The 26,122-nt window shown below is 56.4% G+C and overlaps 3 protein-coding genes across 4 annotated transcripts; 2 read left to right on the top strand and 1 right to left on the bottom strand.

Annotated features, from left to right (window-relative positions):
- The first annotated feature begins 4,750 nt into the window (after window positions 1-4,750).
- On the top strand, window positions 4,751-8,272 carry IGFALS (insulin like growth factor binding protein acid labile subunit). 2 transcript variants are annotated; one of them, XM_061473540.1, is made up of 2 exons: window positions 4,751-4,882; window positions 6,457-8,272. In XM_061473540.1, the coding sequence occupies exons 1-2, from the start codon at window positions 4,812-4,814 to the stop codon at window positions 8,270-8,272; spliced, it is 1,887 nt and encodes a 628-aa protein (XP_061329524.1). In that variant the 5' UTR covers window positions 4,751-4,811. The 2 variants fall into 2 exon arrangements, with proteins under 2 accessions (XP_061329524.1, XP_061329523.1); XM_061473539.1 differs by lacking the exon at window positions 4,751-4,882 and adding an exon at window positions 5,230-5,908 and having other exon boundaries at window positions 6,459-8,272.
- A 1,377-nt stretch (window positions 8,273-9,649) lies between these two features.
- Window positions 9,650-14,274, bottom strand: NUBP2 (NUBP iron-sulfur cluster assembly factor 2, cytosolic). The gene is made up of 7 exons (XM_061474150.1): window positions 14,231-14,274; window positions 13,054-13,172; window positions 12,196-12,394; window positions 11,753-11,907; window positions 11,426-11,536; window positions 11,076-11,145; window positions 9,650-10,541 (listed from the first exon to the last, which is right to left on the bottom strand). Exons 1-7 carry the CDS (start codon window positions 14,247-14,249, stop codon window positions 10,396-10,398), a joined length of 819 nt encoding a protein of 272 aa, XP_061330134.1. The 5' UTR covers window positions 14,250-14,274; the 3' UTR covers window positions 9,650-10,395.
- A 385-nt stretch (window positions 14,275-14,659) lies between these two features.
- SPSB3 (splA/ryanodine receptor domain and SOCS box containing 3) lies at window positions 14,660-23,624 on the top strand. Its single transcript, XM_061474149.1, has 7 exons — window positions 14,660-14,705; window positions 16,230-16,378; window positions 18,862-19,039; window positions 19,706-19,893; window positions 21,747-21,849; window positions 22,243-22,368; window positions 22,617-23,624. The coding sequence occupies exons 2-7, from the start codon at window positions 16,250-16,252 to the stop codon at window positions 22,961-22,963; spliced, it is 1,071 nt and encodes a 356-aa protein (XP_061330133.1). The 5' UTR covers window positions 14,660-14,705; window positions 16,230-16,249; the 3' UTR covers window positions 22,964-23,624.
- The last annotated feature ends 2,498 nt before the right edge of the window (window positions 23,625-26,122 follow it).

Raw genomic sequence — 26,122 nt, 5'->3', positions numbered from 1 at the left:
AGCTCTGTGCTGAGCAGGGTTTACCAGCTCCCCTCCAGGCTGTTGGAGACCCTGTAGCCTCTTGACATGGATTGCATGGACCATGCAAGTGAGATCCAGGGGCTGAGTTCTTTTGGGACTCAGGGGAAGGAGAAGCTAACAAAACACACAATTGTGTTATATTTCTGCGGAAGAACTTAGCAGACCTGAAGTAATTGTATTAAGGTAATGAAAGCGCTGATGTGAGCTCACATTCTCTTCACACCCACTGCTGAGCAGAAAGCCAAATTCACACACCGCCCACAGTGCCGAGGGGCTCACAGGTCTCCTACGGGTGCTACAGCACGTGAAAGAGCTGAGCTGTAGCTCTGCTCCCAGGGTGCACGCTGGCTCCTCCAGCCCCCAGGCCCACACTGGCCCACAGAGGACAGGAGTTCCCAGCACATACTGCCCAGAGAGGGGCACAGGGTGGCTCATGCCACTGCCACAGACAGCCCCTGCCCTGAGCACTGCAGAGACCCAATTCAGGAGATCAAACAGCCCACCCCTTCGTGCCAGCAAAGGTGGGTGCACCCTGAGCTGCAGCAGTGCCTGTTTCATAGAATCCCAGAATCCCAGACTGGTTTGGCCTGGAAGGGACCTTAAAGCTCACCAAGTTCCACCCCCCTGCCATGGGCAGGGACACCTTCCACTAGACCAGGTTGCTTCAAGCCCTGTCCAACCTGGCCTTGAACACTGCCAGGGATGGGGCAGCCACAGCTTCTCTGGGCACCCTGTGCCAGTGCCTCAGCACCCTCACAGGGAAGAACTTCTGCCTAAGAGCTCATCTCAGTCTCCCCTCTGTCAGGTTAAAGCTATTCCCCCTTGTCCTGTCCCTACAGACCCTTGTCCAAAGCCCCTCTCCAGGTTTCTTGCAGCCCCTTTAGGCACTGGAGCTGCTCTAAGGTCTCCCCTTAAGGAGCCTTCTCTTCTCCAGGCTGAACCAGCCCAGCTCTCTCAGCCTGGCTCCAGAGCAGAGCTGCTCCAGCCCTTGCAGCATCTCTGTGGCCTCCTCTGGACTCTCCATGTGCAGGACCTTGCACTTGGCCTTGTTGCACTCCACGAGGTTCACACTGTCCCACCTCCCCAGCCTGTCCAGGTCCCTCTGGATCCCATCCCTTCCCTCCAGCGCATTGACTGCAGCACACAGCTCCGTGTCATCAGCTAATGTGCTGAGGGTGCACTCAATCCTTCACTGTTTCACCTCACAGAGAGCAAGATAAGACACATATTAAAAATATAATAATAAAACATATATAGTATAATTAAAATACACATAAAGAGTGTTACTTATGGTCCTACAGTGCCTGAGAGGCTTTTGTTGCATGTGCCATCCCAGCACACGGAATGACAGCGACCACTTTTCCCGTGGTTTGGAAATACGAAGCAGATTTTGTCCTAGTGGATGTCTCTAACAGCAAAACGAATGAGGAACGAAGCTTCAGGGGGTCACTGCAGCCCCGAATCCCCACCACTGCTTCATGTGCTTCCAGCGCTAGAGAAGGGAGTCTACCCGCGTTCCGGACCCGCAGACACCCGCTGGGCAGCCAGTGGTGCTGCGGAGCTACCCCGGTGTGCCCCCATCCCGCCCGGGCTGCCTGGAGCTGCCGCCGCCGCCCCGGTGCAGGCCCCGCCGCCTCTCGTTTCCAGGGAAACGGGCACTTCCGGGTGAGGGCGGCGGAGCGGGAGTGCCCCCTGTCGGCGGGAGGTCTGGGCTGGCGGCTCCAGCCCAGCCTTGAGCCGGAGCCCCCTGCCCCGCGCTCCTTCCTTCTATCCAACCTAAACACATGCTCTTCCAGCCGAAAGCTGACACCTTTCTCCCGTCTCCACAGGTAAAAAGCCGCCCTCCATCATCCCTACTAGCCTCTGACATGCTGACGGGCTCCAGAAAGTCTTTTCCAGGCTCACCCACCCCACCTCTTCCAAGTCTTTTTCCACAGGAGAGTCCTTTCAGACCCTGGCTGCTCCCGTGATCCCCCTTGGACCCGCTCTGACAGCTCCAGCTCTGCCTCATGCTGGGACCCGGCGCTGGACCTGTGCTCCAGGATGGGGTCTCAGGAGACTCAGTGAGCAGAACCACGTCCCTTGTCCTGCTGGGCATGCTGCCTGTGATGCAGCACAGGAGTTTGCTGGGCACCAAATGCCCACTGATGGCTCATATCCCATTTATCACACCCTGGCACCTCCACGTGCTTCCCCACAGGCTCCTGCCATGGGGCTGCTCCCGCCACCGCTATCAGCCTTGGAGCAGCCTCTGTGGGGCTTTGGGGAACCCACCAGCAGGAAGGTCTGGAGAGCTTATATGGGATATGGAAAATCATAGAATCCCAGCCTGGTTTGGGTTGGAAAGGACCTTAAAGCTCATCCAGTTCCAAGCCCTTGCCACAGGCAGGGACACCTTCCACCAGACCAGGTTGCTCCAAGCCCCATCCAACCTGGCCTTGAACACTGCCAGGGATGGGGCAGCCACAGCTTCTCTGGGCACCCTGTGCCAGCTCCTCAGGCCCCTCACAGGGAAGAGCTTCTGCCTAAGAGCTCATCTCAGTCTCCCCTCTGTCAGGTTAAAGCCATTCCCCCTTGTCCTGTCCCTACAGGCCCTTGTCCAAAGCCCCTCTCCAGGTTTCTTCTTGGCCCCCTATTACCCTTCCTACCCCCCAGCACACTGGCACTGTCATGGAGAGGAGTTAGGCAACACAGCTGCTTCCCATGCCTCTGTTTGCCCCCGTATCCAGCTTCATTTTGCATGACAGCCGCCTCTAGGACAGGTTTTCCTGCCGTTCACTGTCCCCATGTGCCTCCAAACCTTGCTCTCAGTGTCAGCTCTTTTCCCCCAGACCTCAGGGGTTGGGACATTTCCCATGTGTGGCCACCCTGAGTCAGCTCTGGGTTGTCCTCACCTTCCCCAGTCCAACCAGCCCAGCCAGGCAGGAGCTGGTGATGCAGTTTGATGTGGACACACGGGCCGCTGTGGTAATGGTGATGGTAATTACCACAGTGGTAATTACCACCTCCAAGCTCCAGCAGTGCATCAGCCACCTTGCCCAGCTCCCCACAGGAGCTGTGGTAGTCATGGTACATCTCCACCTGGAGATGCCAACAGGGACTTCTGCCAGCAGCTGCCAAAACCTTTCACCACCACTGCCAGGTCCCCATCTCCAGTGACGTGGGACCTTTTGAGTGTGGGACCAGGAAACCAGGCAGAGCTCATCTCCAACTGGATCTTTTCCAGGAGGGAGCTTGGTCCCTGTAGGTGTCCCCAGGAGAGCAGCACAAGCTCTGGGATGCTGTTGTCACTCCTCCTGGTTCTCTTGGGCAGTAACATCAGGGCTTTGTATGAGGAGCAGCACCAGTTGCCCTGGCAATGCAAGATTTTCTCCTCTGGACTGGGACAATATTTGGCAAGATTTGCTAAAAGTACTCCCTGGTGATACCACCCATGTCACATCCGTGCTCCCCACAGGGCTCGAGCCAGGTCAGTGCTGTGCCTGCTGGTACCCAGAGCTGGCTCATGAACATGCACCCTGTGTAGGATGGGCTGGGAAGCTCCAGGAGTCCCACAGCAGACCTGGCAGGGCCACCAGCACGCATTCCTCTAGGGCGGCTGGGGACACAAGAGGGAGCTGGGGACAGCCAGTGGCATCTACACACATGATGGGATGCGGAGGGAGCTCCTGGGGAGGGACTTGCAGGCCCGGGAGTGTAAATGACTCCTTAGAGTTTAACTAGGTTTAAAAGCTATTTTGTTTATGATTTTGCTGCTTTTCCTAATACCATTACAGCCTTCCCCATGGCAACCAGGTGGGACAGCTCAGACTTTGGTCCCGGACAGGGAGATTAGCTGCTGGAGCTGAAACCATGGGGGATTGGCTGGGGAGGTCCACACTGGCCAGAGCCACCAGCCTACCCGTGGTGGGGTTGCACACTGAGGTCCCCATGGTGGCTGTGGTGCTGCTGCACAGGCACAAGGTCCAGGTGTGCAGGACGGGCTCATGGTGATGCTGGAGGGACCAGCCGGGGTGTCAGAGCATCCCCTGCCGCAGTGGTGGGACATGACTGGAGGAGGTGACCTCAAGAAGGTTTAAAGGTGGAAACAGGTCTAGCTCCTCCCTTCACCCCAGCCACATTGGGAAGGGTGTATTATTGACCCTCTTTATTTTTCCTTTGAGCTCTTTTGGTATTTTCCCTGGAGAAGGTCGTTGGAGGCAGGGATGAACCTGCTCCCAGCCGCAGGTAGGGCTAGTTTAAACTTCCCAAAGAGGTTGTGTGGGTTTTGGCTGGCTGGCCCGTGCTGGTTCAGCTCTTTTCAGCTTCCAGATTGATTACACCTTGTGTCAATATGTGCTTAGTGCTTATTAGTGGGTGCGTGTATCTCCATCTCTCATTTGACCCTTCTCATCTATAATTTCCCAGAAGAGAGGATTAAAATAGAAGAGGGGGGAGAGCAGTGCTCAGGGCCTAAAAAGAAAGGGAGAAACCAGCACTTGTGGGAAAATTGGGTGGCAAAGCTAGAGCCTGGCTGTTGCTCTCCAGCACCTCTTCCCATGGGCACGGTGCTGCTTTGGCTGCTGAGATGGTTGCTTAAAACCACCTGAGTTGTGTGGTGAAGAGCTGAGATGTGCCCTGCAGAGTGGAGGCCATGGCAGGCCCCCACGGGGATGGGTGAGGTAGGAGCACGGTGGGGGTGCCCATGGCATGGGGCTGGTGGTGGAGAGCATCCTCCATCTCACCACCGGCACAACGCGAACCAGGGCTAGGAAGAGCAACTCCGGTGGGAGACACCCAGTCCTGGAGACATGGATGTGAGCGGTGCCAGCCCCATCCTGGTGCATCTTCAAGGAGGAATGGTACTACCAGGACATGGGGAAGGGTTATCCCCAGCAGCAGCAGGGTTCCTCTCACTGGGGCAGAAGTGCTTTTTATCTAGTTCTTTTTTGTTTTCTTTCCTGGAAACTGGTAAAAGATTCTGCAGAAACCATGTTGGACCCGGGTGGGGAAATGACCTGGGACACAGAGCAAGGTCACCAGCTTCCCTGGGCTGGTTTGATGAGCTGCCAGGCAGAGAGTGTTGAGCTGCCAGCCCCGGAGTATCACCCACCATCACCCCCCCCTCCCCCCCCACCAGGGGTGGAGGAGCTGAGGGACCTTCACAGCCATCACCTCGCCGGGGGGACCTGGCTCTGCTCTCTGCTTCCCCTTTGGCATGAAAGCACCAAGCCAAGGGGTGCATAGAGCTCCCATCACCATCCCCCCACACGGGACAAGATCCACCTGCAGGAGGGGGCTGCAGGCTCAGCCCCAGTGCTTCTAATGCCACATGGAGAAAAGATTTTCCCCTTTCCCAACTCATTTCCCATCTGCATCACCATAATGCTTCAGGTGCTTCAGCCCATCTACGATGAGATTAACCCCACACCTCTACTCCTCTGTGCAATACAGATGCTCCAAGCCCCATGGTGTGCATTTAAGGTCCCAATGCAGCATGAGGAGTAGCTGCCAGGGCTCACCCTGGGCACTCCCAGCTGAGCAGGGTCAGTGCTGCTGTTTGGGATCCTCAGGAGCACAGTGCATGGTCATGCCCTATCCATCCCTCTCTGCTCGCAGCCCCACCATAGCCTGTCCTCCTGAGCATTTCATTCCACCTCCCTGTCCCATGAGGGGGTCTGAGCACTGCCATAGAACCAGTTACAGACCAGTGAGGAGGAGCAAGGAGCCCATCTTGGTGACACCAGCCCCGGCCACGGCCCGTCCCAGCAGCAGTAGGGTTAAGCCCGGCCGGGCGGGCGGCTGGACAGGCGTCAAGGTGGTTGCTCCATCCATCCCTGCGCAGTCCCAGGGGCCGGAGCGCCGAGAGGGAGCTCTGCCCTTCCCGGCACCATGAGCGCAGGCAAAGGTAAGGCAGGGAACCCGCCTGCTCACCCAGCCACGGGCAGGGGGCTTGGAAGGGAGACCCTAGAACCCTGCAAGGGCTTCACACTCAAGTCACCCTTCTCCCCCCTCCCCTGCTAATAAGAAATCTGGGGATCCCCCGTGCTGCCTGGGTGCATGCAGAGCTCAGAGCTGGATGGGGGCTGCAGGGATGGCCAGGAAGCGTCAAGACCCCTCTGCTCTGAGGAAGAGCAAGTTAATGGTGGGCAAGCAGAAGGAAGGAGGAGACTGAGGACCTGTTCCCGAGAGGGATAAGCTGCTTCGGCAAAACAGATGAATGTGTGTGGGGGTCCATGCACCCAAGGGATCTGAGCTGCAGCAGGAGTTGGGGGGGGACCAGCACCCTCTCCCAAGGGTGAATCCAGCTCCCCACACAGCTGCTCAGTATGTGCAGTGGGGTGGGACTGACCCCCCATGGCCCTGGCAGCACAGGCACCCAGTGGGGGGGTCCCACGGGGGTCCCCGTGAGCACCCAGGGTTGCACTGATGCATCCCTTTTCCTCTGCACCCTGCAGCGGGCATCACCCTCATGCTCCCCTTGGCCCTGCTGCTGGCCACAGCCTCCCAGCCCCCGGGGGGGGACACCCCGAAGGAGCAGGGGGACGCAGACCCTCCCCGCTGCCCCAGCCCTTGCGCCTGCAGCTTGGATGACTACACCGAGGAGCTCAACGTCTTCTGCAGCTCCCGCAACCTGACGCGCCTGCCCGAGGATGTGCCCCCCAACGCCAAGGCCCTGTGGCTGGACGGCAACAACTTCACACTGCTGCCGGCCGCTGCCTTCAGGAACCTCTCGTCCCTGGACTTCCTGGACCTGCAGAGCAGCCAGCTGGCCGCCGTGGAGCAGCACGCCTTCCACGGGCTGCGGGGCCTCTACCACCTCCACCTCGAGCGCAACCACCTCAAGCACTTGGCTCCCCACACCTTCCTGCACACCCAGAACCTTGTGTCCCTCAGCCTCAACAACAACCACTTCAGCAAGGTGGAGGAAGGGCTGTTTGCTGGGCTCTCCAACCTCTGGTATCTGAACCTGGGCTGGAACTCGCTCGTGGTCCTGCCTGACAAGGTCTTCCACGACTTGCCCAACTTGAGGGAGCTGATCCTGGCTGGGAACAAGCTCCCCTACCTCCAGCACCAGCTCTTCTGCAGCCTTACTGAGCTGAAGGAGCTGGACCTGAGTGGGAACGCGCTCAAGGGCATCAAGATCAACATCTTTGTCAAGCTGCAGAAGCTACAGAAGCTGTACCTGAACCACAACCAGATCAACGCCATCGCACCCCGCGCCTTCATGGGCATGAAGTCCCTCCGGTGGCTGGACCTGTCCCACAACCGTCTCGTCTCGCTGTTTGAGGACACGTTCCTGGGCCTCCTCAGCCTGCATGTCCTACGCTTGTCCACCAACTCCATCACCAGCCTGAGGCCCAGGACCTTCAAAGACCTCCAGTTCCTGGAGGAGCTGCAGCTGGGGCACAACAGGATCCGGAGCCTGGCAGAAAGGACCTTTGATGGATTGGGCCAGCTGGAGGTTCTCAGCCTCAACAACAACCAGCTGCAGGACATCAGGGCTGGGGCGTTCTTGGGGCTGTACAACGTGGCAGTGATGCACTTGTCTGCCAACTGCATTAAGGTGCTCCCTGACTACGTGTTCAAGGGGGTGACCAAGCTGCACAGCCTCCACCTGGAGCACAGCTGCCTGGGCAGGATCCGGGTGCACACCTTCTCCAGCCTCACCAGCCTGCGGCGCCTCTTCCTGCAGCACAACGCCATCGCCGTCATCGAGGACCAAAGCTTCAGTGAGCTGCATGAGCTCCTGGAGCTCGACCTCAAGCACAATGGGCTGAGCAGCCTCTCATCCCAGCTCTTTGTGGGTCTGAGAAACCTGGAGTACCTCTTCCTCTCCTCCAACCAGCTCCTGGAGATCTCCCAGGACACCTTCACCCCGCTCCAGAGACTCTTCTGGCTCGACCTCTCCCATAACCAGCTGGAGACGCTGGACAACTCCATCATCTCCCCCCTGGCCAACCTGCGGTACCTCAGCTTGAGGAATAACTCACTGGAGACCTTCTCAGTGGGCTTCCTGTGCAGCCCCTTTACCCTGGAGCAGCTGTGGCTGGGGGGCAACAACTGGCACTGCAACTGCTCCTTGAAGGGCTTGCGGGACTTCTCCTTGCAGCACCCTGTGGTGGTCCCACGCTTCGTGCAGTCTGTGGCTGAGGGGGATGATGCCCATGTACCTGTTTACACCTACAACAACCTCACCTGCCTTCACCCCCCGGCCGTGGCAGGCCTGGACCTCCGAGACACCTCTGAGGACAGCTTTGCTCACTGCTGAGCTGTGCTGGCCCCAGGGATGGACCCTCAAGCTGCCACCTCCCTGGCCCTGGCCCAGGCTCCAGGGGCAGCAGCAGGAGCTCTGGCTTTGTGGTCACCGCCGCTCAGGCCACCTTTGCTGCCACCTCACCTTGGTGCTGCCCGGGCAATGCCACATGGGCACTTGCTCCCCAGACTTGAAACTGAAATGGTTCAGGCCTTTACTATTTAAATGGGAGCCCCTGGGTCAGGAAGGTTGCTCCCAATGGGAGCATCCCCCAACCCGGAGGCTCGGGGGGATGGGGGAAAGCTGCACCTGCAGCCTGGAGCCCTCCCCACAGCGAGGGGCAGCGCTGCTGGGGCTGGGACTCTGCAGTGGGACAAATGAAAGCATCTTCCTGCCATGAGGAGCTGAGAAATCCTTAAAGCCCCCTGGTGAGGAGGGGGCAGACCTGCTTTACTCATTCCTTGCACTAGCAGGTGTAGGCAGGTTGCAGAAAGCCACACACGTCACCTGATAAACCGTAGCAGACAAATAAACCTTTGGAGCTATCGTAACTCATCTTGTAAGTATGTTCTTTCCAAAGCACATGCTGCACCCCACCCGGGTTTCTTATCGGAGCCCCTCAGGGCTGCAGCTGCAGAGTGAGTTGCTCAGGGTCCCCAGGGTGCTGGAGGAACTTGCAAGCCCTGGGTGGGTGACACGCGCCCACAGTGGGAGGAGAGCTGCCCAGCCACCCCACAGTAGCCAACAGCCGGGTCAGGCTCTGCTCCCGGCGCTCCAAAACCCAGATAACTGACCTTTGGCCATGCAGCAGCACATGGGGAAACCTGGTCAGGTGAGTTCCTGCTGTGGCACAGCAGGAGCAGGGACAGATGCTCCTCCTGCTCGCTTCCAAGCGATGCTGCCAGCTACAACCCAGTTTGGTCAGTGGAAATCCTAGATTCCCTCATCTCCCTGAAACAGCTCTGTGAAGGTAAGTCCCAAGCATGGACACAGGCTTGGAGACCAGGAGGGAGGGAGGTAAAAGGCAAGGACACCACCTTTGTCTGCTTCACCAGCTTAACTCAAGCCTACAAGAGGAGGCAGGTCCCATAGGAGCCATGACAGACATGACAGCATAAAAGGCAGACTAACAAAGGAGGAACCATGTGGGGACCAGAAGAGCCTCACACATGGCAGAGATGTGAAGAACAGCCATGGCAATACATGCCCCAGGCCAGCAAGACAAGGGACCAGCCGGATCTCGAAGCTGGAATGAAAGGAGGATTGATTTAGCTGAACCCCAGCAAGGAAAGGGCAGAGCAGGAAAGACCTGGATGTACACACAGTGCTCGTAAGTCCAAGACTCAGAGCTACAATGAGCCTGAAGCCATGGAAAAAACTTAAGTCACAGACTTGGATTTTAAGAAAAGTATTTACTGCTTGGAATCTTTACAAATACTCCTGAGTGATAACCCCCAGCAACCCAAAAAGGCCTCATTTCCAGCAGGAACTCAGCACTCAGGAGGGTGGCAGATCTCCTAAAGACCTTTTCTTATGTGAGGCATGTACTGTGTCCCCACTGGCCCATCAGAAACCAGCAAGCTGAGACTTCACAGCAGGGTGGCCTGGCTCGAGTCCACATGGGAGCATCCAGCCACTGAACCAAATACCATCTAATCCATCATGCAAGAAAAGCAATAGAAGGCAGCAGCACATGGAGCCACGATCCAGATGATGGGTGCTGGTTGGGCTCAGTGAGTGAAGAACAAATTGATGGTCTTTTTAGCTGTACCAGGCAAAGGCCAGAAGCACCACAGCATACAGAACACTGGGGACACAAACTAGAGCTCCCCAAGCCCCTGAACAAGGGCAGGCTGCTGAGGAAGGCATCAGGAACAACTGTACCATCTGGGCAGAGCATCACGTTGAAAAGGCAGGAAGCAGGCTGCTGTCTGTGCAGGGACTCTTTGGATCCATAGGGATGGAGCAGAACTTCCCTTTTTGGATCACTGCAAGCAGCATCAATGCTGTGCTCCCTCCCTCACCTCCCCACTGAGACAGTTCATAGCTTAGCAGCTTCCACAGCTGCTTCCCCATCACCATGCGCTGCTGGTGGTGCTGTGAGGGGCTCAGGCAGGAAGTCCAGCCCCACACTGTCCTCAGGAGCTCTGCTGTGATGTACCATCCAAGATCTGCTGGGCAATACGAGCCAAGGAAGGGAAGGCAGGGCTCTTGGGAAAGTCTTGGATGAAGTCTCTCCCTTCTTCCAAGCTCTGGCTGAGTTGGGGGTCCAGAGGAACACAGCCTGTGGGATAGGAGGAATGGGGAGAATGACTGCTTGCTCACTGTAAGGCAAAGGCCTGGAGTCAGGATTAAAGAAATACCCTGGTGGAGCCAACTCCAGGAGAAGCAGTTGGGAAGAGCACTACCCTCACTGAGCTCTCCAGGAGCAGCTTCCTCTGCATGCAAGACCCCCCACACCACATGCTTTATGACAGACATTCTCTCCCCATCCCAATCCAGAGCCTTCAGCCCCATTTATCAGGAAGGCTCCAGGGCATTTCAGGACAGCTCTTGTGCAGCTCCAGGCTTGCTTACTCCATCAGAGCAGGCTGCCCACCATCACCTCCTCTGCCCCAACAGGGCCAGGTGCCCACTCAGAGCAGTTTGGATGGCAAAAGAAGCAAAGCAAGAACCACCCCTCACCTCTGAGAGGGTGCCATGGCTCACAGGGACAGCGCCCAGCCTGTCCACCCCTCCAACACTGTATCTCTCCTCCCACAGCACAACACAGACACCACCTGTGACCACAGAGAGCTCTGTTCAAGAAGCCACTCACCCAGGAAGGGGACCCCAGCGTGCTTGGCCAGCTCCTCACCTCCTCCTTTGGAAAAGATGTTTGTGCACTCCTGAAGGAGGAAGAGCAGAGCAGTGAATCAAGATCTCCAGAGCACTGTGAAGGCACTACCTGCACGTGAGGAGAACCAGCTACCCTCTGCATTCCAGCCTCAGGGCACTTTTCCATTAGGAAAGTGGAGCCAGTGGCTTCTTCCAAAGCTGACAGGCAGCAGCTCATCTCCCTACATCACCCTCACGGCATTTGCACATTTTCCAACCCAGGCACTACATCTTACAACACCACATCACAACTGAGGCCCCACAATAGTCCCAAGGGCACGACAAACTCACTGAGCAGTGCGGACACACAAAGCCACTCATGTTCTCCACGATGCCAAGAACTCTTAATCCTGTTTTCTTGCAGAATGTCAGCTCCCGCCTCACATCTCCCACAGACACAGCCTGCAGGGGAGAACAGCAGGGGTTAGGGGTGCCTGTCTGCCCAGGCTGACCATGGGTCTGGAGCAAGCATGCATCACAAGGCAAATGTGTAGAACAAGCAGCCACACACAGGCTGGTGCCAACACCCACCTCGGGTGCATATTTTCATCCTCCAACCATGCCTGGAGGCAGAAGCCTGCCCAGGAGCTCCTGTTCAGGCCAAGGCAGCTGCCCTACCTGGGGTGTTGTGACCAGGATTGCTCCGAGCAACTTGTGAGGCCTCAGGGCCTCCACTGCGGAGATGTGCTCATCAGATGTGCCCGGTGGCGTGTCCACAATGAGGAAGTCCAGGTCCCCCCAGGCCACATCAGCAACGAATTGTTTGATCAAAGCTATGGAAATAAAAGGGGCAGGAAAAGAAAAAAGAAACTCAACAGGTCTTAGCGGGTGCTGTGGGAGCTGTGGACTCAGCAGAATAGGGACTGGGAGACCCCCCTGGTGACAAGGGCCCAGGGAGAGATTGCAGGGCACACAACACATGCTGCACTCTCCCCATCTAAGCAGTCTGAACCCACTCCTGCAGAACAGGAGCCTTGTTCCTCCAAGGAATGACCTGCCCCCAGGAGGATCCAGCCCCACTTCCAGGAAGGTGGACACTTCCTAGCAAAACCCAACTGTACCATTCTTCTTGGGTCCTCTCCACACCACAGCATCATCCGGCTTCTCCAGCAGGAAGCCAATGGACATGAGTGAGATGCTCTTGTCCTGGTCCACATAGACCGGTACCCAGCCGCTGTCACACTGGTGCACATCACTGTCCTGCACCTGGAACATGAGGGGTATGCTGGGGCCACACAAGTCCACGTCCATGATCCCCACCTGCAGCAGGAGAGGATGAAGAGCCCTTCAGCCTGGGATGAGCCTGGTGGCTGCCCCCATCCATGTTTCTTCCCAGGGCAAGGGAAGGCAGCATCTGGATTTCAGTTGCTCACAGCACTTTACTTCAGCAGCTCAGCAGCTGGATTTGAAACACGATGAGCTGCTTTCAAGTCTGACCACCCTCCTCGCCCCCTTCCCTCAGAGGAGCATCTCCCAGGTATTTCCAGGCGCTTTGGAGAGATCTTTATGCCAGACACCTATCAGGATCCAATTGCTGCACAGAGTCTTTAAAAGAAATCCTCAGGGAATTCTGCCTGCCTCATGCCCATACACAATCCCCTTTTGTCCCCATCTTAAATCTGTCCTTCGGCTCCCCCTCTTTACTTTGCAAAGGGAGTGTGTGTTACACCACAGAGCAGCAAAATCATTTCTCAGCACCAAAAAACAGCAAGTCTGGGGTGATTTTAGCCTCTTGGACGAGATGGGAATGAACCTGTGTTGGATTGAGTGAACACAGAGAAAACGATTAATTTGATTTGCTGTCACAAACAGCATTTTCACACGCTGCCCACATAAGACACAAAGGATGAGCAAACGCAGCCCAGGTGGAGGTTGGGAAGGGTCAGATGGAGCTCAGTGCCCCACAGTCCCTCACTCACCCTCCTCCCGGAATGCCGCAGTGCCAGAGCCAGCTGGGTGGAGATGGTGCTCTTCCCAACGCCGCCCTTCCCGGAGAGCACCAGCAGGATGTGCCGCACCCCGGCCAAGTTGGTTCTCTCTGGGAGGAAGAATAAGGAGGCATCAGAGTTTCTTCTGATGCAAGACAGGAGTACCCGCGGGGTCACCACGGAGACACGGTCCCCACTGAGGGACCACCAGTGGCTGTCATTTTCCCAACAAGTCTGGTTTAAGCATAAGGGGCAGGGAATAAAGAGGTGGATGTGCCACGGGCCTTTCACCATCGGGGAAGGGACAATATGAGCAGGAGCAGAGGCTTTGGCCACATGACCTAAGCAGCTTTGGGGAAGCGCAGCAATAAACATTCATAGGTCACGCTGCGCCAGCGCCGGGCCGAGCCCTCCCGGGGCCACAGTGAGGTCAGGCCCTTGGCGTTTCCTTCCACCACACCGCCCAGGCCGCCTACCCGCGGCCATGGGCTCCTCTCTAGCCTCCCTGCAGCGCTGGGCTGCACCGGCAGCGCTGCTCGGACCCACCGGTGGGGAACGCTCGGGGCCGGCTGCCCCGGCCGGGGCTCACGGGTGTCAGCGGGTCGGGTTGGGTCGGGTCAGGTCGGGCCGGCAGCCCACCCGGGTCCGCGTTCCCGGGCACCTCGTCACAGCCGGACACTGACTCACCGAGCCAAGGTCTCACCCGCCCCGCGCCGCCCCGGCCTCATACCGGCACCGGCGGCATGGAGCCTGCACGCACCATGGCGGACCTCATCCGCACCTCCACCGACGGTAACGGGGAAGCGGGGAAAGAAGGGGAGGCAGGGGGGAGACGGAGCCCCGCAGCGACGTGCTCCCGGGATTCCACCCGCTGATACCGATGGCCCCGGCTCCTTGGCGCTGCTCCCAGCGGGAGCCTGGACCAGGGCTCCGGCAAAGCCCAGCAACATCCCTCTCCCGCCCTGGTAACCGGGCCCCACCGCTTCGAGGCCGCGGCCCAGACCAGGCACCGCAGGGCTCCCCTCACCAGGAGCCGAGGCCCATCACCGCGGCCTGGTGACTCCGGAACAGCACCAGAGGCAGGGCCCGACCACCTTAGAGTGGGACGTACCCCCCCCCCAATCCCGGCCCGCTCATTCCGGCACGCCGCGGCCCTACCGCCCCTCACCCCCGGCTGCCTCTTCCATGTTGCTACCCAGAGCAGCCCGCTTCCGCCTTTCACCAGATTAAACCCCGCCCCTCATACTGGCTGGCACCGACCCCAATCACAAGCCGCTGCCTCATAGAGAGCCCGCCTCTCAAGACTCTGCAGCCAATCAAACCTTCCGTCCTCCCCCTCCGCCAGCCAATGGGTTTAGTGACTTCTCTCTGTGACGAGCGCTAGACCTCAGCCAGTGGTCACCCAATGGCGCGGCTCTCCGAGGATTGACACCCTGTACAGCCAATGGCGCTGAGCTGCCCTCTGATACAGCACCCTCCGTACTCCTTCAGCTATGAGTGACGGAGCTCTCAGCCAATCGCGAGGGGTAACGGCGCAGGCTCAGCCAATGGGCGCTTGAGGGGCGGTGTCAAGAGAGGATTGTTTATGTCCCGGGAGGGGAATGTAGGTCAGAGCGCGGCGGCGGGGCCAGGCCAGACTTGGGGTAACACGGGACGGGACGGGACGTGACGTGCTGCGCCGCGCTGGGCAGGGGGACAGGGACCGGGACCGGGACGTGGGTGGGAACCGAGGCCTGGGCTGGGTTGGGTTGCGCGGTGTGGCCTGAGGCAAGCGCGGTGGCCAGGCCTCGTCCGACCCAGCTAGGGCCCTCGGTCCCACAGCCGCGGGCTGCCCCTTTTGCCGCCGGTTCTGCCCACCCCCGCGGTGTGCTCCGCTCGGGGAGGAGCGGCCGGGGCTGCGGGCGCCGAGCGGGTCACGGCCTGCGGAGGGCCCCAGCAGCCCTTGGTGCCAGAGCACGGCCCGGGACAACCGCCGCCCTGGGCCAGTGCTGCCCGGTGAGCCGGCCGGAGGCCTCAGGCAGATGCCGGGGAGCGGAGCTGCTGCGGGGAGCGGAAGTGCAGTGTTAAGAACCGAGCAGGGCGGCTCTGCCGCTGTGTTAGTTGCTTTCCCGGCAGAGCTGTGCTCGGCAGTGGTGGGATCCTCCTGATCCTGGGCAGGGGGCTGTCCGGAGCCCCTCAGAGCATCTGTGGGCACCGGCACGACCTGTCGTGACTCAGCCTGTGCTGCTTTTCCAAGAGCTGCCGTCCCGTCGGAGAATGAGGTGCAGGATGAATGGGAACGGTGCCGTTTGGCAGGCACCCGTCTGGGCTGGCCCACCACGTACTTGCAGGATTCACATGCTGTTAGGGCAGCACCGGAGCCGGTGTGGATGCACAGAGTGGCTCTCTGTGGAAGGCAGCAGTCCCAGAGGCTGAGCAGAGGGAGTGGGTGCAAGGGGTGGGAGGGGGGTTGCAGCCCTGTGGGTGCCTCTTGCTGAGGAGGTGTTATTTGCATCACCCCTGGTGCAGTGCTCCTGTGGGGTGGCTGGGAGCTGCTGTGGTCTGTCAGGCTGTACACAGGGAAGGAGCCTATGGAAATCTGAACAACACCCACTGGAGTGAGGAGACAGAGAGCTGCTTTGCTTCTGTCTGGTGTCCTTGAGGCAAGTCAGGACAGGTCCATGTAAACGCCGGTTTTCCTTCAGCAAGAGAGCAAGTGGTGTCTCCCCCACCCCAGCCACTGAGAACAAATTCTTCCCTCCATGGGCTCAGAGGTGAAGAAACGGCCTTCCCCACAGCAAGGCACACGCAGCTCAGCCACACAGGGGACACGGTGGTGGCCAAGCAGCACCCAGAGCCCATGAGGGTGACAGGCGCTGGGGAGGCCAGGTCTCGGTGGCTGATGATCCTGGTGGAGGCAGGCCAGTAGTGGGATGCTGGAGAGGGAGCTGCCGCTGCTGCCGGGTCTTGAGAGTGTTTCTGGGGTCAGTCCAACACATGGGCTCAGGGAGAAGTTGTCCCTGTGGGAATTATTTTGCATTGGTTTGCTGATGGGACCTGTGCAGACCTGCGTTTGTGCCGACCTGTTCCCGGTACTCTATGGGGACCTGGGAGGGGTTGCTTCAGTGGTTGGTGACTGAAAGCAGGCCACAAGTGCTATGTGTAAACTCTTGTCCCTTGTCCTGCAGCTTACCTGTCTGGGAACAGCATGGCGCGGCGCCCACGGAGCTCTAGGGCCTGGCACTTGGTGCTGAGTGGGGTGCGGCGCGAGGCGGACTCTCGGGCGCTCGCCCTGGCCAGTGGCACACGGGGCTGGGGCTACGACTCCGACGGGCAGGTAGGCTGCTGTGACATGGGGGAGAGGTTTCCCTTCCCCATAGAATCACAGAATCAACCAGGTTGGAAAACACCTTTAAGATCATCCAGCCCAACTGTTCCCCAGCACTGCCAAGGCCACCACTAAACCATGTCACTGAAGGCCTTGTCTACACGGTTTGTGAACACTTCCAGGGATGGTGACTCCACCACTGCCCTGGGCAGCCTGTTCCAATGCCTGAGCACTCTTTGGGGAAGAAACTGTTCCTAATATCCAGTCTCATCCTCTCCTGGTGAAGCTTGAGGCCATTTCCTCTTGTCCTATTGTTTGTTCTTTGGGAGCAGAGAGCAGCCACCTCCTGGCTCCATCCTCCTTTCAGGCAGTTGTAGAGAGTGACACGGTCCCCCCTGAGCCTCCTCCAGACTAAGCCCCGCCAGGTCCCTCAGCTATTCCTCATCAGACTTGTGCTCCAGGCCCTTCTGCAAGGTCCATGTAACTGAGGAGCTGGCAACTGGCCGAAATCAGAACAGACTTAATGAAATCAGAACACAAATAATGAGCCTCCTCCAAGCTCCAACATGGGCTGTGGGGCTCCCAGCATATCTTCCCTAAGCAGGGAATGTTAAACTGCTCCCCAGCCATGCGCCACAGCTCTCAGCTGAGCCAGGGAGTTGACCGACACTAAGCTAAAGGCTTTTTTAAGCATATAAAATGTGTGTGATGTATGTAAAGTACATGCAATGGATTTTAAATATTCTTTGTTAAGTAGTGATCTAAATATGTGTTAAATTGGATCAGTTCTGAGCTATGGCTCGCTGTAGGGCAGTCCTGACATCTGGTCTTTGTGCAGTGGGAGTGAGGCTGCTTCAGTCTGCGATGTTACAGCCTCACACATCTTCAAAGTGAAATTCCTGCTCTGTAATGTGCACATCACTTCTGAACCTGGCCCTGGAAGATGGGAACCCAGCAGGGAGAAGTGGTCAGTAAAACAGAGGTGTGACTTGGGTTTACCTCCACTGCCCTTTACTCTTCTCCCCAGTTCTTGAGTGCATGAGTTCAGGTCCCTGTGCAGCAGTGGAGACACAAGGAACTGCTCCTGAAGCTTCAAAGCTTGGCTCAAGACTTGTGAGACCCCTGCCAGAGCTCAGTCCAAACCCAGGCACTGTGCTCACAGAAAATGAGTTTTCTGTGGAGCCAGAGCAGCTTTGTGTTTCTGCAGTAATGGGAATGGCTGGATTGCTCCAAAGCAGTAGTTGGAAAGTGCCAGTGAAAGATGGAAGTCAAGGTTCTTAGTATGCATGCGAGAGAAGGAAGGGTGGGCACTACCTAAGTAAGCCCAAGTCATTTCAAGTTCCACTGTCTTAGACAGCCACAAGAACATGAGTTTAAGGATGGGCTTTAAATACTGCCTGCAAAGTCTGCCAGGGTGTGAATAATGAGCAAGTACACCTGACCAGTGTGTGAACCCAGAGTAACTTGCTGTAGTCTGTCATAAGAGACTCCATGAGGTGACACCAAGCCTCCCATTGTGGGAGTGAGATGGGGCATTGACTCTTACAGCATTGAGTGAAGGGACACTTTGGTCTTGTAGAATCAGTTAGGTTGAAAAAGACCTTTAAGATCCTCAAAACGGGGGGGGGGGGGGGGGGGGGGAGAGAAGAAATCAAGTTTTTGTGTTCATGCATGAAAGTCAACAAAAGCCTTTTGATCCACCTGTGGGTTCCCCGTGGGTCTGTCTGCAGTGCTGGCAGAAGGAGCTGCTGCCCTGCTGCTGAGCTGCTTCCCCTTTGTTCTGCCCTCTCCCCTGCATGGCCTCCTGGCCCTTTTCCTCCTTGTCCTGTTCGCCTCCCTCTCCTCTCTCTCAGCTTCCAGGCGCTCCAGAGCAGCAGTTTCAGCTATGTGCTCTGCTGTTGTGACACCTCAGCTGGGGTTTCCAGCTGGCTGTAACCTGCCCATTGAAAGCCACAGCTGTGTGATTAGACATGACCTGTCCCACTGTGTGCAGGCTATGGCAGCTCCTCACCCCTGGAAGGCACAAAGAACATAACTCCATCATAGAGTGCCCACTGCTGAGAGGTCTCTGTGGCTCAGACACATACTAACCAGGTCCCATAGTGGGGTGATTTGCCTGACACAGCCCCTCATGTCCCTGAATGGTGAGCCTGGCCAAGACACAATGCAGCCCTCTGCCAGCCCAGCTCCATGAGCTTGGGCTCCTTAAGTAGTGACCAGGGGAAACAGTAAACAGGGCAAGTTCAGGTTAGATCTTATGCAGTTCTTTCCCTGTGAGGGTGCTGAGGCACTGGCACAGGGTGCCCAGAGAAGCTGTGGCTGCCCCATCCCTGGCAGTGTTCAAGGCCAGGTTGGACGGCGCTTGGAGCAACCTGGTCTAGTGGAAGGTGTCCTTGCCTGTGTCAGTGGATTGGAACTGGATGAGCTTTAAGGTCCTTTCCTACCCAAACCATTCCATGATTCTATGGCCATTCTTGTGTTCTCTCCGGCAGCACAGCGACTCTGATTCGGAGCCAGAGTTTTCCTCCCTCTCACCTTCCATTCCAAGTGCCATCCCTGTTACTGGAGAGTCGTACTGCAACTGTGAGAACCAGAGTGAAGCTCCCTACTGCTCCAGCCTGCACGGCCTCCACCGCGTGAAGGACTGCCAGTGTGGCGAGGAGGATGAGTGTAAGGGAGGGGTTCCCCATCACCCCACCATAGTCCTTTGGCCCTGAGGATCCAGCATGGATCCTTTGGCTTCCATGGGAGCCCTTAGCTCTGCCCCAGCACCTTTGTTTACACCTCAAGGCCACACAGGCTGCAGGGAGATTACAAGCATGTGCCTTGGTGGTGTTTCAGGGGCTAAGTGCTGAGCTTAATGCCTCAGAGTTCACCTCTGGAGACCTGCTTGCAAATCTGGCTTAGGCCACTGGTGAAACAGGCTGTTATGGTTATAACCCTCTTTGCCACTGATCCTTGCAGGGTGCTTAGAGCAGGGGGGAAAGGTAGGGAAACGGTAGGCTTGAGCTGGCTGCGAAAGCCTGTGGCGTGGTGGAGCTGCCACTTGAGCCTGCGAGGAGTGTAAGAAGGAAGGAAAGAGGCTCCATCTGGGTCTGCGGAGCCTCATGTTGGCCAAAATGGGAAGAGGTGAATGCCAACAGCTTCAGGTTCAGAGCACTGAACCCTTCCCAGTGGGGCAGCATAGTTCAGCCCCCAAGGAACCCTGTGCACAGCTTAGGATTTACCCTCTTAAATGGTAAAAACCTAAATAAATAAACCCCACCTGTGCTTTGGCTTGGGGATCACTCCCTGAGGGCCTTTGTCAACTGTGTCCTGTCTCTGCTTCCTGAACAGATTTTGATTGGGTGTGGGATGACCTGAACAAGTCAACGGCCACGCAGCTGACATGTGACAACCGCAAGGTGAACTTCCACATGGAATACAGCTGCGGCACTGCTGCCATCCGTGGCAACAAGGAGCTGGCTGAGGGGCAGCACTTCTGGGAGATCAAGATGACCTCCCCTGTCTATGGCACAGACATGGTACGTGCAGCAGAGTTGTTTATGGGCACATAGAAATGTCCAGTATTCCTTGAACAGGGATTGTGAAAATGAAGTACTGAAATAGAAGATCAGGTTTGAGACTAAGGAGCCTGAGGATGCACAAGTCACAGAATCATAGATTCACAGTCTGGTTTGGATTGCGAAGGACCTTCAGACGATTCAATTCCACCCCCCTGCCATGGGCAGGGTTGTCTCACACTAGACTGTGTTGCTCAAGGCTCTGTCCAACCTGGCCTTGAACACTGCCAGGGATGGGGCATTTATCACTTCAGGTCCATGGGACATGAGTAGTATCTGAGGGTCCTGAAGAAATTGGCAGATAAAGTGGCCAAGCCACTATCCAGAATATTTGAGAAGTTGTGGCAGTCCAGTGAGGCTCCCATTGACTGAAAAAGGGGAAACACAACCCCCATTACTAAAAAGGGAAAAAAAGGAAGACCCAGGTAACTACAGGCTAGTCAGTCTCACTTCAGTGCCTAGCAAGATCATGGGGCAGATCCTCCTGGAAACTCTGCTAAGGCACATGGGCAGTAAGGGGGTGACTGGTGACAGCCAGCACGGCTTCAGTAAGGACAAATCATGCCTGACAAATCTGGTGGCCTTCTGTGATGGGGCTGTGGCCCCATGGCGGGAAAGGGACAAACAACTAAACGGACTTGTGCAAAGTATTTGACTGTCTTACACGGCAACCTTGTCTCTAACCTGGAGAAACACGGATTTGACAGATGGACCATCACCGTATAAGGAATTGGCTGGATGGTCACACTCAAAAGTTGTGGTCAGTGGCTCAGTGTAGGGGTGGAGACCAGTGATTGGTGTTCCTCAGTTCAAAAGGCCAAGTGCATGGTCCTGCAATTGGATCACGGCAATCGCCAACACAAACACAGGCTGGGGGAGACTGGATGGAGCAGCCCTGAGGCTAAGGACTTGGGGTTGTTGGTTGATGAGCAGCTTCCTATGACCTAGCTTCAGTGAGTGCTTGAGCCCAGAACCCCCCCATGCGCTGGTCTGCACCTGCAGAGCGTGAGCAGCAGGAGAGGGAGGGGATTCTCCCCCTCTGCTGTGCTCTGGGGAGACCCCCCCCTGCAGTCCTGATCCAGCTCTGGGGAAACAGCACAAGAGGGACATGGAGCTGTTGGAGTGAGTCCAGAGGAGGCCACGGAGATGCTGCAAGGGCTGGAGCAGCTCTGCTCTGGAGCCAGGCTGAGAGAGCTGGGCTGGTTCAGCCTGGAGAAGAGAAGGCTCCTTCCTTAAGGGGAGACCTTAGAGCAGCTCCAGTGCCTAAAGGGGCTACAAGAAACCTGGAGAGGGGCTTTGGACAAGGGCCTGTAGGGACAGGCCAAGGGGGAATGGCTTTAACCTGACAGAGGGGAGACTGAGATGAGCTCTTAGGCAGAAGCTCTTCCCTGTGAGGGTGCTGAGGCGCTGGCACAGGGTGCCCAGAGAAGCTGTGGCTGCCCCATCCCTGGCAGTGTTCAAGGCCAGGTTGGATGGGGCTTGAAGCAACCTGGTCTGGTGGAAGGTGTCCCTGCCTGTGGCAGGGAGTTGGAACTGGATGAGTTTTAAATTCCGTTTCAACCCAAACCAGTCTGGGATTCCTTGAACAGGACAGCAAGCTTCTCCAGCAGTTCAGCTGGGCCTCATTTAGGAGAAGAAATTGGAGCTGGGAGCCTCCAACTCATGAAACCTCTGTCTTGGCTTAACCAAAACCTCTGGATGACTTGGACTTTGCCCAGAAAAGTTGGGGAGAGCTGCAGGCAGTGAGTCTTAGTTGTATGTTATTGCCTGGAAAGACACTCAGCTTGTTTTCTCTACCTGGCCTTGCCTCCCAGATGGTGGGAATTGGGACATCGGATGTGAACCTGGACAAGTACCGCCACACGTTCTGCAGCCTGCTGGGCAAGGATGAGGACAGCTGGGGACTGTCCTACACAGGTGACACGGGCAGGGTTGTGGCAAGGTGGTGGAGGGGCAGCATCAGGAACAAGCATTTTCTTAGGGGCTTGAACAACACTCTGAAGGGGACTGAGGCCACCAGACCTGTGAGTCCGTTTGTTAGTGACAGCCAGGGCAGGTGCCAGCAGCTCCTACCAGTCCAGGTGCCACTGGTGAGGGTTTCATGCTGCTGCTTGCACTCTGGTGTTGCAAAACCTTCACTTAGCCCTTCTTGTCACCCTACTCTGGGGTGGGAGGGGGAGGGATCAGGCAACAGAGGGGTTTTATAGGCACTGGGTGAGGCTGGAGTAGTGGGAACTCGCAGTGCAGGAGTTGGGATGAATTTGCAGACCGCAGTCTTTCCACTGAATACCTTTGTGTGTTTGTTTGAAGGACTGCTGCACCACAAGGGAGACAAAACAAACTTCTCATCGAGGTTTGGGCAAGGCTCCATCATCGGGGTGCATTTGGACACGTGGCATGGGACGCTGACCTTCTTCAAGAACCGCAAGTGCATAGGTAGGAGTAAGGGCAGATGCTGGCAGGGGACATGTGGCTGAGCTCAGAGTCAGGCTGCAGGAGGAAACACCAGCAAAACAGGAGCAAAGCATGGAGCAAGTGGGAGGAAGGCTACAATTGCTGTTTTATGGATTGGCATTTCCAAGTGATTCAAACAGCTCTGTAGTTAATAGGTTCAGGGGAGCTGGGAGGAGTGAGGTCACCTGGTGAAAACTAACGTGAAACCTGCCCTTGCTGTCCCCTGGCAGGGGTTGCAGCCACAAAGCTGCAGAACAAGAAGTTTTACCCCATGGTGTGCTCAACAGCAGCCAAGAGCAGCATGAAGGTGATCCGGTCCTGCGCCAGCTGCACATCCCTGCAGTACCTCTGCTGCTACCGCCTGCGTCAGCTCCTGCCCAACTACGTGGACACGCTGGAGGTGCTGCCCCTGCCACCAGGACTCAAGCAGGTGCTACACAACAAACTGGGGTGGGTCTTGAGCATGAACTATAGCACATCGAAGCCTTCCTCGTCCTCGTCCTCTGGAAGTGACTCAGACAGCTCCTGTGGCTCAGACGCAGAGGCCTGCCAAAGGAAGAGGTGCCGGAGGACATAATGTGTCTGCAGAGGAACTGCTGTGAGGGACTCAGTGGGGTTTTGTTCTGCTGCCTGTGAGGGCTGCCCAGGCCCAATGCGCCTCTTTCTTCACAGGGACATCCATTTCTACTCGGTTGCAAAGATTTCCCTGTTGGAAATCTTTAGCCTAAAGATCCATCACATGCATTGAAAAGCCTTGTTTGACTCAAAGAGGTCTCAGCTCTATGAACCAGGTAAACTGCAGCCAAATATCTGTGCTTCATCTCCTGACTTGCTGTCAAAGCCATCGCCTCTTCCTGAAGGATCTCTCTTCTCACCACTGGCAGAGACAACTAAGGTGATTTCCTGTTTTCAAAGAACACCAGACCCTTATCAGATAGCAGACTTGACTCATCAAAAGACAAACTCAAAGACCAGTCCATGTCCTCCTAACTGTTGTGTGTTGGTTTAGTGTCTGCCATGAACTCATTACGCTGTGGGGCCCGATGGAGCAGCAGCGTGTGGGGACATGGGCTCCTGCGGCTGCATCTGTATTGCTGCTCTGCGGGAGCAGTTACATGAGTTGAGCTACAGGTGAGCTCACTCGAGCCCCTGATGATTAATTGCTTTGCATGTTGACTCCTGCTGCTTCTCCTCTATCAAAGACTGTATTAAAACGTAATAATAAAAGTAGAAACTGTCTTTGGTTCCTCTTGTGGCCGTTGAAGGCAGGAATCTGAAGGCGCTGGTCAAAAATAGCCACACTGGGACAGCTAAGAGGCTGGTGGGGGTGTTATAGGTGCCACACTCGTGTGTCCCATCAGGAGCAGGTAAAGGAAGAGGAGACTCCTGTGCCTCTGCCCTGGGGAGGGTTCTTGTGCTTCCTGCTGAGGCTCCTGGTGGGCTGGGCTGGATCTTCCGCACAGCCAGAAAAGGGCCTGTGGCTGTGCATTGGAGGAGAGGGAGGCTGCAGGATTTTTGTCCTCAGCTCAGGAACCCCCTCCCCCCCCCCCCCCCCCCCCCCGATTCAATTTACAGAGCAGTATCAGTGCAGCATCTTCACACAGAACAGCTCACCGAGGCTTTCTGCGAAGGGAAGTGCCAGGTTTAGAGCCTGGGTGAGCCACTGATGGAGCAGTGGCCTGGTTCTGTTGCCTGCCTGCTCTTTGCAGCTGAGCCACCCTCAGTTTTATACAGGGAAGAGGAAGGGAAAATTCTTGAACTGCTCCTTGCAGAGGACACAAGCTGCTCAGGAAGAGCAGGGTGAAGGTGCTTCAGCAGTTCTCACTGCCCAGCTTGTGTCATGCTGTTGGGACAGGCCAGCTCCAGGAGCCATCACAGAGATGATCTGGTTATGGCCGTGTTTGGCACCTTCATTTCCTCCTGCTTGCACCCCTCAAAGCTGCAATCGCACTGCTGTGAGAGCAGATGGGCAGGATGCTTAGAAGTGAAATAAGGAACTAATAAATATATTTATGAAATAAATATGATGCTATAAATGGCTTTTAACCTGTCTTCTCCACAGGATTCCTCCCAGCCCTGTCACTGAGAATACAGAGCTCCAGCTGCTGCCTTTTCCCCTGCTCCTGTCACAGACTGGCAAAGGCTCTGGTAGAGCTTTTGCTCCATGTGCTTTTATTCTCCACAGAGCCCCGTGACTCCATGCTTTTCCTTCCCACACCCCAGATCTTTAAGCAAAGGTGGCTCTTGCTTCTCTTGTGATAGGCTTTGAATGAGAACCTTAATGAGTAGGACATAAAAAGTCAGGACATGCTGCAGGAAATACATGGCTTATTGAACACCTCAGTGAAAGGCAGACCCCAGATGCTGCAGCCTCCCCTGAGCATCAAGCAGTGGGCAACTATTTTACCCAACTCAATTTTCTTTCCTTTCCTGGAAAGCTCCAGAACTCTGGAGTGAAAAGATTTTCCTCAGGCTGTCATTTCCCCTCCACTCCCAGTGCTGAATCACTGCATTCACCACAAGAACAGAGGATTTTCATCAGCACAAGAGACTGACAGTCATCTCGGGACACATCTAGCCTGGGCCTTACACTGATGGCATTGAGGGCAGGTGGGCAGGCATGGATCCATGTTCCTGTAACTTCTGCTGAGGATTCCCAAAGCTCTGGGCCTGGGAGGTGACTGTCTCCAGTGACACAACTCACTTGCACAGGTGTGTTGGTCTTGCCTTTGTCAGCACAGGGACCTGCTGGCTGAATTTCTGATGCAGGTAGAGGAGCAACACCTTGGTGTTACCCTGCAGCTGAAGCACAGCTGGGGCCAGGAGGAAAAGTGACAGAGGTGAGACATACAACACAGCAATCACCGGGACACAGGCAGGCACGGGTGGGACAGACCCTCACCCTCCTGTCACCCCTCAGCTAGCAGCACCAGTGACAGCCCTGGCCACCAAAGGCACCCAATGAAACAGCAACGGAAGCACATGGGTAGGACACATCCCTGCGGGGTGAAGCTGGGCTTGGCTCGCTGCATTAGCTCTCTTTACACAGAGCTGTGGTAAATCCTGCTCATCCTTCTTGGCTCCCAGTAAGCCAGCGAGTCATGACCCCCTTTGGGGCATGCTGAGGCAGGGCAGGAATTTAGTTCAAGGGATATCAAGCTAGGATTTAGATGGTATTTGACCTAGTTTATGGCTGCTGAGGCATCACAAGGAGCGTTGCTGCTCTGCCATGGGACACAGGCTCTGCAAAGCAAAGACCTGAACAAGGACCAGCAGCTCCTTTCACAGAGATGCGGGCAGTTGTCGGTGGGGCTGGGGAAGGAAGGCTGGATCCGTTCTGAATCAGGGTCTTAATAAGAAAAGGCTCCAAACTGTGCATCAAAGCCTGCAGTCCCTCTTCAGTCCCACTGCAGGCCAGGGTGAAGGATGACGGAAGCGGATGTAACCTGGTCCAAGCCAGTCACCGCCTCTCCTGGCAAAGCATTCCTCACACACAGGAGCTTACCAGTGGAGCCTTCTCCATACAGTTCAACCCCAAGGAACATAAAACCTTCAAGGATTGTAAGAAGCTTTACCTCCAGTATCTCACACACAAGATCAATGTATTCACACCTCGGCACTGCTGTTTGATAAAGAAGAAGAGGCCAGACTTTACCCACACACATCTGCCACCTCCCAGATGAGCTTTAAGGTCTCTTCCAACCCAAACCATTCTATGATTCTATAACTGGGGAAC

The sequence above is a fragment of the Pezoporus flaviventris genome, unplaced genomic scaffold (assembly GCF_033815535.1).
Source record: "Pezoporus flaviventris isolate CSIRO_AGI_PZ_B2104156 unplaced genomic scaffold, CSIRO_AGI_Pfla_v1 ptg000078l, whole genome shotgun sequence".
NCBI lineage: Eukaryota > Metazoa > Chordata > Aves > Psittaciformes > Psittacidae > Pezoporus > Pezoporus flaviventris.
The sequence above is the reverse complement of the archived record's forward strand: the minus strand, read 5'-3'. Positions and strand labels throughout refer to the sequence as shown.

Bases quoted from the DNA above. Each gene is read 5' to 3' on its own strand.
- IGFALS (XM_061473540.1), top strand. From the start codon at position 4,812: ATGGATGTGAGCGGTGCCAGCCCCATCCTGGTGCATCTTCAAGGAGGA. The intron at 4,883-6,456 runs AGGGTTATCCCC...TCTGCACCCTGC, and splicing joins GTACTACCAGGACATGGGGA to AGCGGGCATCACCCTCATGC.
- NUBP2 (XM_061474150.1), bottom strand. The intron at 11,146-11,425 runs GTGAGTTTGTCG...TTCCTCCTTCAG, and splicing joins TTGTGTGTCCGCACTGCTCA to GAGTGCACAAACATCTTTTC. The intron at 10,542-11,075 runs GTGAGTGGCTTC...CCTATCCCACAG, and splicing joins CGCTGGGGTCCCCTTCCTGG to GCTGTGTTCCTCTGGACCCC.
- SPSB3 (XM_061474149.1), top strand. From the start codon at position 16,250: ATGGCGCGGCGCCCACGGAGCTCTAGGGCCTGGCACTTGGTGCTGAGT. The intron at 19,040-19,705 runs GTAAGGGAGGGG...CTTCCTGAACAG, and splicing joins GTGTGGCGAGGAGGATGAGT to ATTTTGATTGGGTGTGGGAT. The intron at 21,850-22,242 runs GTGACACGGGCA...GTTTGTTTGAAG, and splicing joins CTGGGGACTGTCCTACACAG to GACTGCTGCACCACAAGGGA.